Source organism: Pangasianodon hypophthalmus, chromosome 22 (genome assembly GCF_027358585.1).
Source record: "Pangasianodon hypophthalmus isolate fPanHyp1 chromosome 22, fPanHyp1.pri, whole genome shotgun sequence".
Lineage (NCBI taxonomy): Eukaryota > Metazoa > Chordata > Actinopteri > Siluriformes > Pangasiidae > Pangasianodon > Pangasianodon hypophthalmus.
In genome coordinates this window covers 2,480,877-2,501,409 of record NC_069731.1, presented here as the reverse complement: position 1 = coordinate 2,501,409, position 20,533 = coordinate 2,480,877, and the positions used below count along the sequence as shown (strand labels likewise).

The window sequence follows — 20,533 nt, the reverse complement described above, 5'->3', positions numbered from 1 at the left end:
GTCATTAATGCATCAGAATGCTTGGTGATGCCCAATAACCATCATGTTGTGGAACAGCATGCCTTTAACCTTGAAACAGTCCAGGGCTTTCATGATGAGTACAAGATTTTCATGCATAGTATGACTGCAAAAGAAAAGTACCAGATGAAGAGCTTCATGACCAAAAAGTATGCTATCCATTAATGCATTTATCACCATCAAATGTGGGTGCTTTAAATAGTTTTTGATTGTGCCACACGCTTCCAAAACACATCACTGAATGTAGAACTTGTACAGGGCCCAACACACTTGTTGGAGTTTTGATAAGATTTAGGCAGGAAAGAGTTACAATCATGGCTTATATTGAGGCAATGTACCACCCGGAAATGGTGCCTGATAAAGATGCAAACCTGATGACGGTCTTATGATGGCCAGAACGAGATCTAAGGCTAAGGCTAGAAAAATACCAGATGGTGTTACGTCTTAGTATTACGGCACTAAGCCATCCTGCCAGCTGCGCAAATTTTGCCCTGTTGAACAAAGCATAAGACAACAGAAACTCTTCAACTTTTGAGACAGTTGAATGTTGAGATATTTCAATATGGTTGACTTTAAAATTTGTGGCTAATGAGAAGAAAGCAATTTCACTGATTAAAAACCTTCAGGCTTTATGGTTAAAAGGTGGCTTCAGAATCACAAAATGGAAGCGCAACAGCAAAGCTGTCATTGCATCATTCCAGCAAAAGAGAGCCAAAAAAGTCAAGGATTCAGACTTACAACATGACATTCTTCCTGTGGACAGGGCCCTTGGAATGCAATGGTGCAAGGTACAAGGTGCAAGAAAAAGTAGCTAAGCAAAAGTGGCAGACCTACCAACTGATCACTTAATGCCAGACAAGCCTCACTTTACAGTCGTTGGGGTGGATTTCTTTGGGGCAGTTGTAGGCATCTGTGAGTTCATAAATGCGAAAGAGGGCAGATAGCACTTTCCTCTGAGTGTGTTACACCAGCCTGTGATGCAGCATGAGCAGCAGTTCACAAAGATGCAGTTGGTTGGCTTCACATGCATTGGGGGAAGAACATGATAGCCTTCACCCTCCTTGGCTGGTAGCTGTCATATGGCAGGGGAATGCTGGCTGGTAGGTGGGAATTGGCCAAGACCAAATTATAGAGAAAATGGGGCAAAATAAATGAAATTGTTCAGGAGACACCTGCAGGCTTTACAAAGAATTACATTAGCATGTTAGCCTTGAAACACTCGCGTACATTTCTATACAAACTACCCATATGGTATACCCAGGCTGTCAGAATATGAGTCTTAAATACAGTGCCTTTCATAAGTATTCAGCGACTTGAGCTTTTCCATAATTTGCAGTGTAGCATTACAACCAGGAACTGAAATGAACTTAATTGGAATTATATGTCACGAACCTACACAAAATAGCCCATAATAGTGTGTGAATCTTAGCTGCTTCTCCCCTTTTTACCCAGTCACTAACTTTTAGTACATGGCATCTTCTAGGCAGAATCGAGGTTGTATCATATTCTTTTCATATTTTAATAAAGACCATTCTCAAAGTCTACAAGGCTGACTCGCAAGGAGTTTGGAGGGTGATGGAGCACCTGTGCACATGCCTCACCTACCACTTCTGCATCTGCCTCATTGCTCTGAGAAGTTTGATGGACTGAGAAGTTGGAGAATGTGAAAGAGCGGATGTAGGAGGTGCAAGTGATTCCCTTCCCTTGAAAACACACACACACAGACGCACATATTCCATATGGTAATACATTTTTATGTATTACCCCAGAGGAGTAAAATCTACATTTTCAAATATAACTGTATATGTATGGGCTGGGCCTAACTGGCATATCTGTTAAACAGCATTCTAACAGCATCCTAATATTAGGTAATGTTAAACATTACAACAAGATTCACACTACTTTTTTTGCACTTAATGGTTATTATGAAAAGAGTCTTAATATGCCACCAAGACAAGTTCCAGCTGACTAGTGGACTGTATGTGGCTCATTCACACACACACACACACAGAGGCGTATAGAAGCCATTTTAAAAATGACAGGGGCACAGCTCTCAAAATGTAACTCATGACTTCACATCCACAACACCCTGTGGAGACACACCCTCAACAACATCCTAAAAATGTCAAAGCATCTGTAACTCAGTTCTTTATATGTGAGAACATATGGGTACAAAACTAAACCCCAACACTGACGTCTCATCTGTGGACCTGAAATGCCAATTGCTTTATTGTTATCTACTTGTCCTGACTATGCTTGCCTCTCCTACACCAGCAGAGCAGAGCATCAGCGAAGCAGGAAATTCATAATAGAATAACAGCATAATAAATTTAGCTCATAACAACTAGCTTAGCCCACAAAAAACGCACAAGAACAACATTACTTATGAAATAAAGCTAGGTTTGTCTGATGTATCTATACTAGAAGAAATGCTGTATCTACACACTCAAAAAAACTGTTTATTTAATGGGGTATGCTGAACATATTTCACCTATACCACATTTTTGACCAGGAGATGGCGAGCGAGTGTTTTCATTACTATTATTATTTTAGGAGCAGATCCCTGTGATGCCAGCCTCCCTAAATAACTGGACTAAACAAATGAAATAAGACCACTAATTGGCCTCCAATTCTTTTGGTTGTTTGGAAGAAAGACATAATTGTCTTTTATTTTTTACTGAAGTGCATGGCTGGTACCTTTATCTTCAGAAAAAGGGGTGAGAGTACATTAGCACACTTATAGGTTCATTATCATTCACCTAGCTTTGTTACAGTGTGGTTAAGTTATTAGCAGTCAGTGCTCAGCACCAAACACATCCCTATAAGTAATATTTTTATACCAGCACATTTAATCACATTTTAAATGGTCATACCGTCTTGTCAAGTCCAGTCTGCTAGTTAATTTAGCTAATTCAGCTAATTCACTCCCTCAAAATTCCACAAGAAAATCTGTATCTTTTTTAAATCTGTGCATTTGTTGTGATTGGGTCCCATGCAGCTTAATTGTGATCAGATGGGTTGACATTCAGTCAGCCTAAAATAACATTGGTTTCAAATGTGGATTAATTTGGATCACCCACAACTAACACTTACGACTTGATACAACAAAAGCTGGGTAACTAGTGAGCTGAAGGCACTTCTATACAAGAAGAAAATAGCTTTCAGAGCAAGAGACAAGGAGGACATGAGGTGGATAGAGAGAGAACTGAAAGTAAAGAGAGCAAGGACTCCTACTGCAACTGCAGACCAAGCTGCAGCAGAATATGTGTGGAGTGTGATGTGATATGAATCTGATCACTGGCATCAAGAACTGCAGTGACCAAGTTGAGGGAAGATTGTTCTACTGAAATGAACCAGTTTTTCAATTGGTTTTACAGTGGTGCCGAAACCTGGGAGGAGGTACAAGACACAGCCTGCTTCCCTGCTCAGTGAGAAAATACATCCTCCCCAGCCTCCACCACATGCAACACCAAGCCCTTCTTGACCTGTGCCAGGAGCAACAGCTGCACACTGAAGACTTTGTTAAGGAGCACGACTGATGAGTCCAGATGCTGCTGCAACCTAAAGCCAGCCTATGCATAATGCTCAAAAAATGTCCTCCACTGATGAGAAAAATCTTTGTATGTCAGTAAAGACATTAACATACTACATAATAGATGACTTTTCAAACAAAAAAAGAATGCTGGCTGTCAGGGCTTACCCGAAAAAAAAAGCAGAAGCAAGTGTGACAAGTCTCTAGACTGTGGCAGGTTTCCAGATGCTTAGAAGAATTTGCCAGTCAATTTCCTTAGAAAATCTGTCTGCACAAAGGCAAGAAATCTAAACAAATTTATCAGAAATCTGAAGGTATTTAAATATCTGAGGCAACATGGTTGGATTTGGTTTAAACAAGTACATATAAAATTATAAGAAAAGTTATGAATGCTAAATGTGCCATAACCCTAATCTTTATCTTCAGAATTTTTAATACTTGAGTCATGCAAATTGTTGCAAATTTATAAGTGTGAGCCCAGACTGGGCCTGCCTGATTTATAACCCAAACTAGGGATGTAATGCCTTGCCACCACCCGTATCTGTATCTGTATTAATATTTAAATCTGAAGTGAGCGTGGCCTCAACTGCAAGGGATTTTTTTTATTTTATTTTACTAAATACGACCCTAGATACACTGGAAAAAACCTCAGAGGTAAAAACAACAAAACATGATAGTGTGTGAATTCCTCTCATCGTTCAGGGTTATAATGCGTCTCACTGACAGAGGAACCGGTTTTTAATCCTGCTCACAAGGTTATTTTTTTTGTTTGTACCTGCCCGCAATATCTTCTAACAAATTTAGTTGGTTCCATTTCTCAATATATGAACAACCTCCTCCTACATATATATATATATATATATATATATATATATATATATATATATATATATATATATATATATATATATATATATACGTATACATACATACATACATATATGACTGCCTGTGAAATTTTCTTTATTTTTGGTTCTATTTCTCAATATATGAACAATGACTTAAAGCACCACGACCCTGACCAGGCAAAGGATTGACGGTTTATGTTTATGTTGATGACATGTTATGCATGTTTATGTTAATGACATGTCTTTTATTTCAGTCTCTTATCTAAGCACTCGCTCAAATTTTTTTTCCTGTTTTTTAGTTGTCTGTGGATTCCAGTCTCCATACACAGTGTGTATCTCTAGTCTCATCCAGATATCCTGTGAACCTTTATGGCAAACTAAAAAAAATTTTTTGAATAATTTGAAGAGAAAAATTTGCTTTGTGAAGAGGTCGATTTTTAGTCTTCATTTGAAGACAGGAAGTAACTCAGAGAAGGGCCTTGACACATGTCTTCCTTGTACCCTGAGAGCAAAGTGTAGAGGAGGGTGTGATATAGGTTTTTAAATCAGGTGGGCACTGATCCCTTTTTTTTGGCTTTGTAGGCAAGTATCCGTGTTTTAATCTGATGTGGGCAGCTACAGAAAGCCAGCAGATGAAACACAGCAGTGGGCTGGTGTGAGAGGATTTGGGGATGTTGAAAACAAGTGGTACAACTGCATTCTGGATTAGTTGCAGAGGTACACAGGGGGCAGACCTGCCAGGAGTAAGTTGGAGTAGGCTAATCTTGAAATGATTATGTCTGTGCAAAAACATGAGTGTCTGATGGAGGAAAGGAGAAGAAGAGTTGGGTGTCATCAGCATATCAGTATGAAAACCCCTGTGAGGATATGACCTCACCAAGAGAACAAATATAGAGGAAAAACAGAAAAAGAAGAAAGCCTTCTTCATATCTACAGCTGTTTGTTTCTGTGTGTGTTAGGGTGTGTCTACAGTCACAAACCTGGACGTGTAAGAGCATGTTGTGGAGGGAAAAGAATTTGTTTCCTTATGAACATTTTCCAGTCTGTTGGACTGTTTGTCACAAGGTTTTGTCTCTACTTGCCAGGTCCTCATGTAGCCAGAGAAAAGTGCAAATATGTTCATGTAGCACCTCAAGGTCACTATACAAGCAAATTATGAAATAATGAGCATGCAGAATATAAGAAAGGAATTAATTTACAAAAACAATACACATATAAGCCATCTAAGATCACAGTTTTCTTGGTATCTTTCCATGTTAAATGACATAAAACATTACATACTGCAACTATTACGTTGCCTGCTTATGGAAACTGCTAGAAAACAAACTTGCTATGAGGCTTTCTCTCAATGGGTTATCGAAACGATGTAGAAATTTTTTTTTCTTAAAAAACAGCCGACTCTAAAACTTGTGTATGGAGGGGACGGAGTACTGCACCACAACATACCAGTTTTTTGTGATGACATCATGTATATCAGTATACTTTAATGTAAACAATCAAACTATTTCAGGTTTTCATACCAGGTCAAAGCAGGTATATCGTCACACCCATAATGTGAGCTTTAAGAGACCCAGTGATTCACTCTGAAAGTAATCCAACTAAAGTAGAGAAAAAAACCAAACCCAGCACAAACAATTGCACAAACAATACTGACATGCCTGTGGTATTAAGAGAAAAGTGTAGGACTATTCAAGCAGCAATCCATCCATCCATTCTCTGTACCGCTTATTCTACACAGGGGAGCATATCTCAGGGTACATGGGCTCCAGGCGGGGGACACCCTGGGGTGCCAATCCATCACACACACTCTGGACAATTTGGAAATGCCAATCAGCCTACAACGCATGTTTTTGGACTGTGGGAGGAAACCGAAATACCCGGAGGAAACCCCTGAAGCACAGGGAGAACATGCAAACTCAGTGCACACTGGGCGAGGTGGGATTCAAACCCCCAAGTCCAGAGGTGCGACACAACAGTGCTAACCATTAAGTCCCTGTTTCCCCCTCATGCAGCAATATATTGGCAATATACTAGACTCTTATTCTTTTTTATTTTTTCATTTTTAATTTGCCTTGTGCTTTTTTGTTACCTGATATTACTTTTAACCGGAAAGAAAATACTATTTCCTTCTTCATTATGCATTTTCTATCCCTGATTTTTTCTTTTTCTTTTTAAATCAAGGGAATCACTTTTTTTTTTTAAGGCAAGTTGCATTTAAAGGCAGTGTTCTAGACCCTACTGAAAAATCTGGCAACATTGGAGGGGAGAACTACACGTAAACACCCATAATCTGAACTGGGAGCCCAGAATATTGACTTACGTACCTATGTAACAGACCTGAGACACATATTTCCCAGTGTAAATATCCACTTAACTTTGGGAAGTCGCCAACTCTGAATACAGCCCTATATAGTGAGTAAGGAAAGATTTAAGACACAGCAGCTTTCTTTGGCCATTTCTATGGACTGTTTTTTTTTTTTTTTTCTATGTGCAGTAACTATGTACAGGCCACTTTCTAATAAGCTAGATAAATATCTAGTGTGCTAATTAGCTGCCTTGCTAACTAGCTTCAGGGCCAACTAACCAGGTGACTGAGAATAAAGTAACATATCAAGGATGCATGAGTTGGCTACATAAAACCCAATGTAGCAAATCTGTGTGTGTGTGTGTGTGTGTGTGTGTGTGTGTGTGTGTGTGTTTTTTAAACTTATTAAGTATTTTATTTTTAGAGCTTACAGCTTCATTCATATTTTTTTCTGTTTTTAATTGAAAAAAAACAAAAACAAAAACAAAACAAAAAAACAGAACATCTGATCACTGTGTTTAATCTGTCTAATTTCTGCTCCTGAAGTGTGCAGTCATGTTGTCTCCATCCCTCTGACCTCCAAGGCGTCAGGGAACAGCCTCTGCTGGAGTGCACTACTGGAGTACAGCCTTCATTTTCTGAGCATTTCTCTCCCAAAATGGCTACTGCTGTTCTAGAAATGCAGAGTTGTGAGATTAGTGGAGTTCTCTGAGCACCATCTGGTGGTGGACGAGTGTAAACACACACAGGGAAAAAAATATGGAATTTACAGACATTTGCAGACCTGGGGAAATCTGGGAATTCAGACCACCTTTTGAAAAAGATCTAGATTTTCTGTTGTTAAAGTAACATAGACTCAAAGCACTTATGGTGAAATCCATCATGTTTACACTTAAAGCATTCTCTAAAGTAACACAGCCTCCCTGATGCACATCATAATTCATATTTGCTTTCTGTTATGGTGCGAGTTATGAAAAATCGTAGCTATTTTCAATTCTTGAATTTTCTGGGAAATCAAATAAATCAAGACTTTGACCATGGTTTGTTAGCATAGCTAGTTTGAATGCTTCTGAAACTGCTTTTCACACACAACATTCTCTATCAGTTACACAGTATGGTGCAATGATAAAGAAATTGTGAATTTCAAATGTAGGTCTGGCTCGTTTTTTATTCATTAACATGGGAATGTACGGTGGCCCTAAAGTGCAAAACACTTTAACAAACCAAAAATGCAACAGCAAATAAAATAACAACAGCAAAACCAAAAACACAACATTAACTCAAAACGGAAAGGGAATTCCTTATTGAACATCACGTGCTCGTTTCTGATTGGACACGGGGAATGACTATCAAAGTGAAAAGGAACTAAGCTTAATCTTAGCCTAGCTGAAGCGGTTACTATAGGAAAAGCTTTGAAGCCGTTCCAAGCTTCACCGCTCTTCCTGAAACCTCAGTTAATCTACCAGCAAGTAAATGTTTTGGGCGCGGCTTTTAGACACTTAGCGGTAATAGCGCCGAATTCACAAGGCGAGCCTTCGCGAGCTTCCACACAACCAAACTTAACTTTCTACAAAACGCCCATTTTAAATAAATCAGTAACAAAACAAACACACAACAATTCACAGTATATATGAGTATAAAAGTTTACATTTTAAAAAATGGACAAATCGATCAAGTTTAAAGAGACGCTATAAACATTAAGCCAAATAAAGATAAAAAAAAAAATCTTTTAAGAAGCTTTATTATTATTATTATTATTATTATTATTATTAAATGAATAATGAATGTCTCTGTGAACTAAGTGGGTTTGATTGTCTACCAATTTGAAATTTCCCTTTTACAGTGCATCTAAACAGCCTAATGCTTCAGTTAAATTGACAGATCAAGTGTATTGATTTAAGTAATAATAATAATAATAATAATAATAATAATAAGGTTCTTAAATGATTTTTTAAAATCTATTCTTTATAGTGTCTCTTTAAACTTAATCAATTTGTCCATTTTTTAAATGTAAACTTTTATACTCATAAATACTGTGAATTGTTGTGTGTTTGTTTTGTTACTGATTTATTTAAAATGGGCGTTTTGTAGAAAGTTAAATTAAGTTTGGTTGTGTGGAAGCTCGCGGACGCTCGCCTTGTGAATTCGGCGCTATTACCGCTAAGTGTCTAAAAGCCGCGCCCAAAACATTTTTATGTGCGGCTGGATAAACCGTGGTGTAAAGAAGAGCGGCTGGCTTAACCGCAGTGAAGCTTGGAACGGCTTCAAAGCTTTTGCGACAGTAAGTGCAAAACATTTCAATATGTGAAACAGAAGAAAAGAACTTAAATCTTTGAACCGCTTCAGCTAAGCTAAGATTAAAAATAGTTCCTTTTCACTTTGATAGTCATTCCCCGTGTCCAATCAGAAACGAGCACGTGATGTTCAATAAGGACTTTTCCATTTTGAGTTAATGTTGTTATGTTTTTGGTTTTGCTGTTGTGTTATTTCATTTGCTGTTGCATTTTTGGTTTGTTAGTTGTACTGCAGCCAGCCACTAGAGGGCCTCATAGGCATTTTGGCTTCACTTTTTTATTTAGCCTGTTATGATGTCCACCCACATGGCCCCTGGTGGTCTAGCAGCTAAGGATCCCACACTCTCACTGCCACTGCCCGGGGCCCAAGCCCTGATAAAACTGGGGAGTGTTGCTTCAGGAAGGGCATATGGCATAAAACCTGTGCCAAATCAAACATGCAGACCAATGAGCCGCTGTGGGGATCCCTAACGGGAGCAGCCGAAAGAACAAGATGATGTCCACCCATATATCCAGTCACTGGTTACAAAGCACTTACACATGAAACTCATTCCACAAATGTTAAATAAGCATCATTACTGTCAGAGCTGCATTTATAAAAAAATTAATCAACTCCTTCTAACTGAGAATTCAACAGCCAAAAGGAAAATATCATGTCATATACAGGAATGATGTCATTTGTGAATGAGTGAATGAGTTTAGCTAAATAATAAGAGCCTTCTCGCATATAGAAGCCATTGTTTTCATCTTTTTCTTAAATTTTTTGTAGGTGTAGCCATTGCAGTTACTCCTGCAGTGAAATGTAATCAAAATACTAATGTAAATCTTCTTTCAATATCTGAAGTGTGTTTTTTGTGAATTTATTTTCAGAGTACAATTTCAAGAATTGACTGGAGAGCAAAATACTTAAATGGCCTTTTTATTTGCACAATTTGGCTGAATGAAAGCATGCAAGCATCTAAATGAGACAGCATGGGTTAGCAAACAACAGTTAGGTAGTTTTGAATATTTTTTAATGTAACTGACAAAATGGTTAATCATTACAGCACCACCTGGTACAGATGATGTTTAGAAACACCCTACCATTTTACTTAAATTTGATCGAAAGAAAACAAAAATGCTCAGACATATAATGTATGCATAATACCCTTGATTAAACATTTTTGATTAAATTCATACATTTTCTTATAAGGTAGTCACATATGTGATTTTACAGATTACAGAGAATAAGAAGCAAAATAATGGAACTGGAATTGTTTGTCTTGGCACATTTCATATGATTGCATTGCTTTAGACCAGAGAAGAAAAAGACAGAAAAATCTATAAAATATATGTAACATCAGCATATTTAGTTTGATCTAAATTCCATTATTCTGAGTGGATACAAATGTGTGCCCTTTTGTGAACCGCATAATAATAGCACTCAGGGTCGAAATTGTTGGCTTCCTCCACTTTGCGACTGACAGCATGCACATGGCAGTTGGGAAGACTCTTGCACAGTGACTCAGCCACAGATTTCATATCACCTTTCTCTTCCTCTATTTGATCCTTTATCTGGCTCTTATTGAGTGGTTTAGGGTCTGTAGTGAAAGACACCACAACCCTTATTTTATTATTGCACAAATGCTCAAAATAATTGACATTTCCACCACTTACATGTTGCTGCTTGCCAAACAGAAATCTCCCAAGTTTGCTGTCATCATCATCTTTAAACACCCTGACTGACCACGAGACCCAGTCGTACTTCTTGACAAGGGCATCCAGTAGGAATTCAGTAAACTCAGGATCGACACTGCTCTGCTTCTCCTTGAGCTTCTGATCTATGTCAATCTCGGCTTGCTCAGCGAAGTTGTTCACACATTCATCCACTGCCACCTTCATGCGCTTCTCTACGTCCTCCATGCGTTCTTGCCATTTCTTCACCATATCCTCTCCAACAGTGCCTTCCTTTAATGCAGTGTAGCCCATCAATGCTATGATCCCAACCACAAACACCTTCTTCAGGCAAGCACAGGATTCCTCCACTGCCCTCCTGCTCCGCTGCTCAGAGTCCACTATTGTGCCCAGCACGTTCTCTTTAATGATGGCATTGTACAAACAATCAAGGTTCTTGTCTCCCTCATATTCATCATAGTAGATGAGGAACTCGTCTATCTTCAACTCCTTAAACTTGGGTTTGGCTGTGAAAATATATTTAAACATTTCATACTGGTTGATTATCTGTGTGTAGAACTTAAAGTTCTGGATGTTCACCAATGATCGCTGCAGCGCCAGCTTTATTTTTTCACTCTCAGCTTGGATCTTTTCCAACTTCTGGTTGACTCTTTCAAACTGTTGAGCAAGATACGTAGCCTGTTTGCCCTCTGGGTTGTGAAGGAACTCAGCTGAGATCTTAAAAAACATCTCTAGGACGGGATGGAACTGGCCTACTGTCTTCGCCAGGATCTCACAGCCTTGGCCTAGGATCTCCACTCCCTTTTCAATCTTGTCCTTATTCTCCAGAATCCATTCTGCCACACTGCTCATATTGGATGTCAGGAAAGAGGTCCTGTCTAAAATGAGGCAAATGTTCTTTCTGTAACATAGCAAGATAAGTCATTTAAAAACTTTTCTCAGGCCTGTGGTATTAAAATCAATTCCAGAATCAGTGCAGCCTCCTCTAATGGTCACATTTATTAAACCAACATCTATCTGTTCTTTGACGTAAACTGAGACAAATTTCCAGTATTAGTGTGAAAGTAATTAGTCATTTGTTGATTGCTAGAGTGTTGCTAGGTGGTTGCTATGATATTCCAGGTGGCTGTTAGGCTGTTGCTAGATAGTTGCTATGGAATCTCGGGAGTTTCCTTAGCAAGCCTTAGAATATGCATTTCATATGCATATAGAATATGCATCCTGAATATGCATTTCAGGTTTTGTATCTGAAATATTAGAATCCATCTAATATTTCATGTGTTGTAGCTGTTTGACTAAAGTAAGTTCTGATTCATTTGCAGGCAGTGGCAAAATTCTTTACAAATGTAAACATGTTTTTATAATTATTGACAGACAGGCACTTGTGAATAATTCAGCATCACAGTTTTGAAGGAAAAGTCCTAGGAATGTTTGTAAAAGTTGGTTTTGCATATTATGCAAATTTTCAGAAATTTGCATGGGTGGGTATAAAGGTACATTTTTGTGGCATAAGCCAATGAATCAGGAAAAAACAGAATCTTCACTGTACACCTTATTTTATACAAGATATGCTTGATTATACATGAGAAAGGTTTAATAGAGTCCCTAGTGGCCAGTGTGAGTGAAAAGGCATCATTTTTAATGGGCTCCCAGAGATACCTATCATTCAAGTTTCATGACAATTATTAACTGTTAACCCTATCAAATGCCTACTCATAGCTAATTGGCCTATCTGAAAGCTGATTGGCCGATGGTGGCCATGCTTTTTCAGCAACCAGTTTCGCATTAACAAGCACTTACAAATTAGGATAACGATGCAGAATACCTAATTTCAGCTCAACTGAACTGATAGTTCCTGAGAAAGTGCCACCATTTGGCCTATCAGGCTCACCTCTCTTGCCTGAGTAGAGGGTAAACTACTATTTAAGTTACAAGTTAGTAAAATAAAAGCACCCCTATGTGTTCCCTATGGAAAATGTGTGGCACCTGCAAGTCTGATCTTTCCCAAAAGCACAAACACATCGTCCTCATATATGCTGTATGTTTCTGCTAAATTTTGTGGTTCTACCTCAAAAATTGTAATCCGTGAAAAAGGTACAAAATTGCAAATAGAATAAGAAGAAGAAGAAGAAGAAGAAGAAGAACAGAATGCTGGCTCCATCAAGCCAAACTAATCATAATTTAGGAGGTGCAAACATTTTGTGACTCAATAATAAATGTATATTGGAAGCACTGGGGTAAAAGTAGTATCTTCAAGGCAAACTTATTTAAAAATGCATTTAAATTAAGGTTGTGGTTGTGTTTAGTTTTTCCTTTGAATGTTGTTTGTAAAGCTCCAAACCTAAACTAAACAGAATCCAGTGCCAGATTGTCAGCACCAAGACCGCTGCATTTTATTAGCAGATCTTTTGTTTTGTTTTTTTCTATCTCAAAACTACATCCTTGGTTACTAATCCTGCTACACTGACATTGCAGGCAAAGTGTTATGCAGGTCAATATTTACTTAAGCACAAAAACTGGCCATCTTGCAACCTTTCAATACTGTACTGATTGTATCTAACCAGAAATTAGCGAACCAGAATTACAATCCACAGTGTAGATAGGTCAAAGATCTCTTTTTATGCAATTGTTCACTGAATTTTTGATATTTTAAAATAACTGAGCAAATAAAAAGAAAAAAAAAATCAAAGAAGCAAAAACAGAAGCAACTCAACAAAAGCTGAGAGAAGAGTAAGGCTTACAGTTAGTTGCTGAAATGTGCAGAGGTGCCTTCTGTGGTGTTCTAGTGAAACCCAGCTGTACTGAAGAGCCGCATCCTCTGTGGCTCGATTGTGTATTTATAGCCTCACTCCTCGTGGTACTTCCACTTTGGATGGACTCCATATCCTGGAAGCTTTCCTAGGAACCCCCTCAGAGAAGGATGGGTACCATCCTGTAAACTTTGCCCCTTTCATAGCTTCTACTCTGCTCTGTGAAATGGTATGGGACAGTGTCCAGCTGGAGCAACTGTCCAGACAACCCCCCCCCAAAAAAAAAGATCCGTCTCTGACAAAACAGTAATGATCATTTTAGAATTACAAAATAGTTACAAAAAACCTAAGATATTAAAAAGTACTTCAAATTAGGCCTGACCTGCTTGGTCGTTGAACAGATTTTATAGAACAGCTTTGGCATTTATCTGTATTAAATCCAAACATTTGAAAAGCTGTTACAATAACCATCACTAATTGTTAGAGAGGTTAAGCTAGACAAGTAGCTTTGTTATGTGTTGGAGCCCAGTTTTCTGTGGTATTCCGTGGGTTGAGTACAACACTGTTAATAAAAAGCTAATCAGCATTGGATCTAAAAGGTTAAATATTTCCTGACATACTGTAATTAAGAAGAAAAATCATACAACTCAACCAAAGTATTGCATCTGAGAAGATAAGAAGTTAGAAGCAACATGATAATAAATAAGAGTGGCATTGTATGAGCTTGATTTCAATAAAAATTTCAGTGAAGGAAATAAATTAGTACTAATATAAAAGTAGCTAATACTGACTTTGTCCCTTCACTGTATATTCGGACTACATCTGACAGCAAGCTTTGGCAGGTGTCACATGAATGAATGGCCGTTAGCGTGTGAATTAGCCTCAGTGCTTTTCTGTATCAGTATTTTTAACCATCACTTCAAAGGGACTTGATTGTTTTTAAAAGATTGCTGTCTCCCAGAATATAAGAATGTCAGTGCAACCTTATTGTATCTTAGTTTGTAAAATACATTTCATTTCATTTTCATATGCTAAATATAAATTCAGAGGAACAACATCTGATCCAGGTGATTTGCCAGTATGAGTAGAATGCTATTCATGAAATATTGTTTCCATACAATCACACAAATGTGTGTTTATTGCATGACTAGCATCTTCCAGAGAATAAGGATGTGGGAAAATTCTTATTGTGTCTAATTATGCATAATGCATTTCTGTGTGGGTTAAATCTAAATTCGGAGGAACCATACCCAATCCAGATAAGCTGCCATATAGAATTCTGTTTATCAGTTTATGGTCATACACTCACTCACAGGTTTATTGAATCCTGACAAGAACATTAATTGAGAGTTAAAAAAAAAAAAAACAGCTGAAGAGTAAAATATTGGATTCATGTTGAATAATTTTTAGATCACTAATTTTCTAACAACAGCTGTGACAGTAGTGCAGCTGCAAAACATAGGTTTATATTAATGTACTCGCTCTGTATGTGTTATGGTATCATTTTTATAGTCCCAGTGTACACAGGGACTGGAATGACTCTGCGCTCATACTGAAGACCAATCAGCTCATTCATTAATGTTTAACTTTATAGCATACAGTTGTAGAAGAATAACTCATAACTCCACTATCTAGTGTTACCCAGAAGAGTCTGTTGACATTTCTGGGAAAACAGAGGGGTGCAGCAGATGGCAAATGTAGAGGTAGGAGGTAGGTGAGGCACATGTACAGGCCTGTGACAGTGGATCATGTAGACTGGGATAATGGGACACTGACTGGTGTGGATTAGTATTTTGTGATTTACAGTCATAACACTTTAAAGTCATAATATGTGTTGCATGTTTGGAAGCAATGTGCTATCAGTGAAAGTAGTTGACTTTATAAAATGTAAAAGCTTGGGCTTGCCTATTTGATGAATTTGGACACCCGTGGACACTTTTTTAGTTCATCAAAGTGCTAGTGGATGTGCTTACTTCTTTTCAGTTCCAAATTCAATAAAATATAGAATATGGCCAGGGTGCCCAAACATTTGCATACGACTGTACCTATGCAAAAAAAAAAAAAAAAAAAGGTTATTGAAAAGTATCAGTCAATATATCCCAAAAATATCCCAAACTTTGAACTTTGGTGGAGGAGGCCGTGATTAGGCTGAGAATTATGGGCTATTTTGTGTAGGTATTTGACATATAACATAACATCTAAAATGGGGAAAAGCTCAAGTGGGAGAATAACTATGCAAGGCACTGTTTTTAAGTCTCTTATAATGACAGCCTGGGGATGCCATGTGTGTAGATTCTATAGAAAAGTGTTTCCAGGCTTAATGTGCCAATGTAATTCTTTGTAAAGTCTGCAGATGTCACTAGCCTACTGCTGCAAAACACACTAATCTGCATATTGCTCTGTGGTGAGTATACCTGAGCAACTTGGAGTGAGCTACATGTCCTTAAAAGATATTCTGGGACTTTTACAGTGACCATATTGATAATATGATTTAATCTGAAGTGATATAATTTTAAATATTTCAAGAACTGCTAAATGTTATTAAATGATGCACCTTTTGCAAGCTAATAGTCAAAATAAAACTGATTTATTTATTTATTTATTTATTTTGGAAAAGCCAAATATTTTTTTTTTTTTTAAACAATCAAACAGTATGGTCCATGATTTAAAAATCTGCCAAAATGAATCACACTGATCATAATACACAAATATGTTGATTTAAAACATACAGCAACAGCAGTCAACAACAGTCAGATTTATACAGTCATATAAGATGTTGCATAATCTGTTTAAAGTGAATAAAAGATTGGAATTTTAAGTGCTAAGGCATAGAAACGATACAGGAAGAGTAAAAAATAGTGTTCTCATTGCTCATAAAATAAATGGCGTTGATTTTGTTTATCATTGTCTCCATTATAAATCAGTAGAAACTAAGACAGCTGTGGTTTAACAACCCTTCAATGAATTTGGTATCACTCCTACTCACTACACTCATCCAGGACTTCTTGCATCTTGGTCTGTATGTCGATGACCTTTTGGCCCCATTCTTCCCTGAACTCATCCTCATCATCCTCAGTGACTACATAGTAGGCCATCAGTGCTATGAGGCCGATGTGGAAAAGGTAGACCAGATGAGCGCACCTAGCCTCCATGATCTTCCTGTTCCTTTTGCAATGCTCTAGATAACATCTCAGTAGTGGCCTCCCAAAAGGACCCTGCTCTTCCATGATGGCTTGATAATACACATTCAAATTCAGGCGGCCCTGTTGTTTTCTATAGATTTTCTTGAAATCTTCTCTGTAACGCTCGCCGTTTTCTGGGTCCTTCCTGACTCTGTCCACCATGGTCTTGAAGGCCTTGTACTGGTGCTCGATGTTCTTTTCCAAGTCACCGTAGTTTTTGTTGATCTCAGAAATGTGGATCTGTTCCAGCAGCTGCTTGTTCTGCTCAGAGATGCTCTCCAACTTATCATGAATCTGCTGGAAGTCCTTGTCCAGCTCGTTGGCTTCATCTTCCACCAGGCCTTTCCTCACTACACCAACCAGTGAGGTGACGATGCCAAACAGAGGGTTGAAGGAGGAGGCGAAGGAGGACACTTTCTCCAAGCAACCCAGCACAATGACTGCAGTCTTTTTGATTTGCTCCTTGTCTGCCATGGATGCAGAGGGGTCACTAGTTTCTGAAAAAAGAAGGAAAAATGATTAAAGAACCAAACACGAACTGCACAACCACTACTTTCTCCCTTATCAGCCATACAAAAGACCTCCACCATATTACTGGGGATGCTACTGTAGAAATCTTTATGGCGCAACTCCCGGTAACTGGAGGAAGTAGCTTATAGCCGACATTGGATTGTGTTTAATGGTCGTTTCCTACTGTTTACTTTTGCACTTTTTGGTTTAATATATGTTGCAGAATAACAAATTCATGCCCATAATTCACGCAAAGCATCACAGGGTGCAGGAATAAGGTAAATATAAGGTCACTGTGTTCATTATCCAGGGTATAGGCAATTATTCACTATGCGTGTTAGATATCTTATTTAAACAATGCCAATTCCTGTCCAGTTTATTCATCTTAGCTTTACCATAAACATTTACTTTCATTACCATATTATAATTGCCATATATGTAGTATGTTTGTGTCCAATTTTGGTGTCCAACTAAAGAGAGTAATGTAACATTAAATAGAGACTCACATAGGGACTAAACTCTTTTATAGAGCATTCTATGATTATGGATCTTGGATAGTCAATAACACCTAAACTGGGGCCAAAATGATAGTATCTGTTGGGGTTTTCAGTTAAAAATCTAATCTTACAACATTAAGGAAACCAATATATCTTTCTTTAATAAGCTGGAATTAAATAGTGCATTACATAATCTGCTGGAAGCAAGGTGACAGTTCACAGAAGTGTATACAAAGCATTGTTTAATTTCATATTCAGATAAGATACATTTTCATTCAACTGTGAATCACAGACTGTAAATCCCAAACTATAACCATTAGCTGAGCTTCTTGTATCTACCGTTTTACTATGAGTCATTAAAAAAATTGTCCATCTTTTATACAATAAACCCTTTTATACAATAAAACAAACCCTTTCAATACATTTATGTAAATACTAAGATATACACAATATGGAGACTGCATCTAGTACTGAAGCACTGCCCAATGTCAGGGTAAAATGGTTAGCTTAAAATGAAAACAACCCCCAAACAACGACTCTCTAAACCACATCAAACAACATTACATGAGGTATACAGTATACAGGAAAAAAAGAAAAGGGGCCCAAGCTAAGTGTCTTACCTGCTCTAACTTTTGTTCCTGGTCCCTTCTTAATGGTGCTGCAGTGTGTTTGATGCAGGTAGCTACTATATCGACCTCAGGCTGGAGATAGCATCCTTACCACTGTGTTATATATGCAGGCTAAGGGAGTGACTCATATCTGAGAAATGCTCTTTTTTGGGTTTTTTTTTTTTTTTTTAGGAGGGGGTGCTTTGGTGGCTTCCATCCCCGGCTAAAGTCCAACATGGCTAAAGTTCATCACTATCATACGTCGGCCAATACCGTCATACACTATGGGCATGTCTGTGCTTTTGTTTGCCCTGTAATTTATATGAAACTATTAAATTAAAAGCAACTTTCAAAATGCAACTCTCTACAAAAGCAACATACGGTATACTTGCGTATTACATAGGAAACGTTATACTGAACAATAAGATTCTTTATTGTTCTTTAAATGATTCTTTTTTAGTGTTTCATTCACTGATTGACTCTTTCAATGCATCTACCCTGGTTTAGATATTGTCACAGAATGGAGGTTGAGAAGCAGGTGCAGGTAGAGCAGTTTAATGAAAACGTGGCAAACAATCCAAAACTCTGAGCAAACTCATTTTCAAAAACAGGCAAAAAGTCAGGCGATCGGCAAACAGGATAAGCTAGGCCAGGCAATAAACACAGTTACTATGAACAGAAACAGGATCAAACCAGAGAAGACAAATTACGTGCTACGGCTTGGTAACATCAGAACATATAGCAAGCATATACTTTGCAGAAAATGACTGAATGAAAGTCTCTTTTTAAAGGGTGCTTGTGTGTGTGTGTGTGTGTGTGTGTGTGTGTGTGTGTGTGTGTGTGTGTGTGTGTGTGTGAGGCTAATTGAACTCAGGTGTGTTCAATTAGAAGCTCTGTGTTTGAAAGCGGGGGAGTTTGTGTGTGTGTTCTGGATAGTGAAGTCCGAAGCGGCCATATTTGTAGGCTGCAATGCTTGCTGGGAGATTGAGTTTGTGGATTGCTGTGATGTGACAGAGCCCCTGTCCCCCCACCCCACCCTGAAGGGCTCACTCCGGGATCACTGTTCTTTCTGGTTCTTCCTCTGGGGTGAGGGCCATTCAGGATGACTTGCGTGGAACTCATGCCATAAGTTGGGGTCAAGGATATCGCGTGCTGGTACACAACATTGTTCCTCAGGCCCGTAGCCCTCCCATTAATTGAGATATTCCAGCCAGCCATTCTTGCGACGAGAGTTCTGGATATACTTTACCAGGTAGGCCGTCTGACCTTTAATGTCGAGGGGAGGCAGTGGGGTTGTGGATGGGAGGTTGGTAGCTAGGGGGAATGACTGATTTCAGGCAGGAGACATGGAATGATGGGGCTATGTGCCAGTGTCGAAGGAGGTCTAGTCTGTAAGTTACCTCATTTATTTGTTTGCAAATTCTGAAGGGACCGATGTATCTGGGGCTGAGTTTCTGTGGATGTTGCAGGTCTCAGGTGGAGAGCCATACTCGGGCTCCTGGTTGGTAAATGGGGTTCTGTCCTCTGAGTTGGTAGGTATGTGCTTCGTAAATTTGTGCAGCTTATTCTAGTCTTTGATGAGTGCTCTCCCAAACTTGTTCACTCTGTTGAAACCATTCATCTACCGCTGATGAGTCAATGGGATTAGTGTCCCAAGGGAATAGGGGAAGCTGATAACTAAGCATGCACTGAAAGGGGATGAGCTGTGTGGAAAAATGGTGCAGGGAGTTTTCGGCATATTCTGCCCATGGCAGGAACTGGGCCCAATCTTCTGAATTGTTGGCACAGAACGTTTGAAGGAACCGACTTATCTCCTGGTTGGCCTGTTCTGCTTGGCCATTGAATTGTGGATGGTAACCGGATGTTAGGCTAACAGTTATCCCAAGTTTCTCCATGAAGCTGGCCCACATGTGGGAGGTGAACTGCGGGCCCCAGTCACTTACAATATCCTCAGGGATTCCAAAGTAATGGATCACATGGTTAAACAAGAGTTCTGCAGTGGTAAAAGCAGAGAGCAGATTAGGGAGAGGTATAAGATGTAGAGATTTAGAGAAACGGTCGATAACCACTTGTATAGTAGTGTTACCTTGAGAGTCAGGAAGATCAATGAGGAAATCGATGGTGAGATGTGACCAGGGGCTTTGAGGTGTGGGCAGCGGCATGAGCATACCAGCAGGCATGGTTCTAGGAACTTTGGCTTGGGTGTACAGGAGGCTATGGCATGGTATACATCAGAAAACATCTTGGGCCACCTGTACTTTTCTTGCAGAGGGTGGTAAGTGCACTGAGTACCTGGGTGGTTGGTGGCAATCGAG

At 38.7% G+C, this 20,533-nt stretch overlaps 2 protein-coding genes across 2 annotated transcripts; both read right to left on the bottom strand.

Annotated features, from left to right (window-relative positions):
* Positions 1-10,221: 10,221 nt before the first annotated feature.
* Positions 10,222-13,689, bottom strand: LOC113532734 (uncharacterized). The gene is made up of 2 exons (XM_034297878.2): positions 13,413-13,689; positions 10,222-11,572 (listed from the first exon to the last, which is right to left on the bottom strand). The coding sequence occupies exon 2, from the start codon at positions 11,521-11,523 to the stop codon at positions 10,366-10,368; it is 1,158 nt and encodes a 385-aa protein (XP_034153769.2). The 5' UTR covers positions 11,524-11,572; positions 13,413-13,689; the 3' UTR covers positions 10,222-10,365.
* Positions 13,690-16,081: 2,392 nt separating this feature from the next.
* LOC113532739 (protein rapunzel-like) lies at positions 16,082-18,994 on the bottom strand. The gene is made up of 2 exons (XM_026924305.3): positions 18,231-18,994; positions 16,082-17,100 (listed from the first exon to the last, which is right to left on the bottom strand). Exon 2 carries the CDS (start codon positions 17,075-17,077, stop codon positions 16,400-16,402), a length of 678 nt encoding a protein of 225 aa, XP_026780106.1. The 5' UTR covers positions 17,078-17,100; positions 18,231-18,994; the 3' UTR covers positions 16,082-16,399.
* Between the last annotated feature and the right edge of the window lie 1,539 nt (positions 18,995-20,533).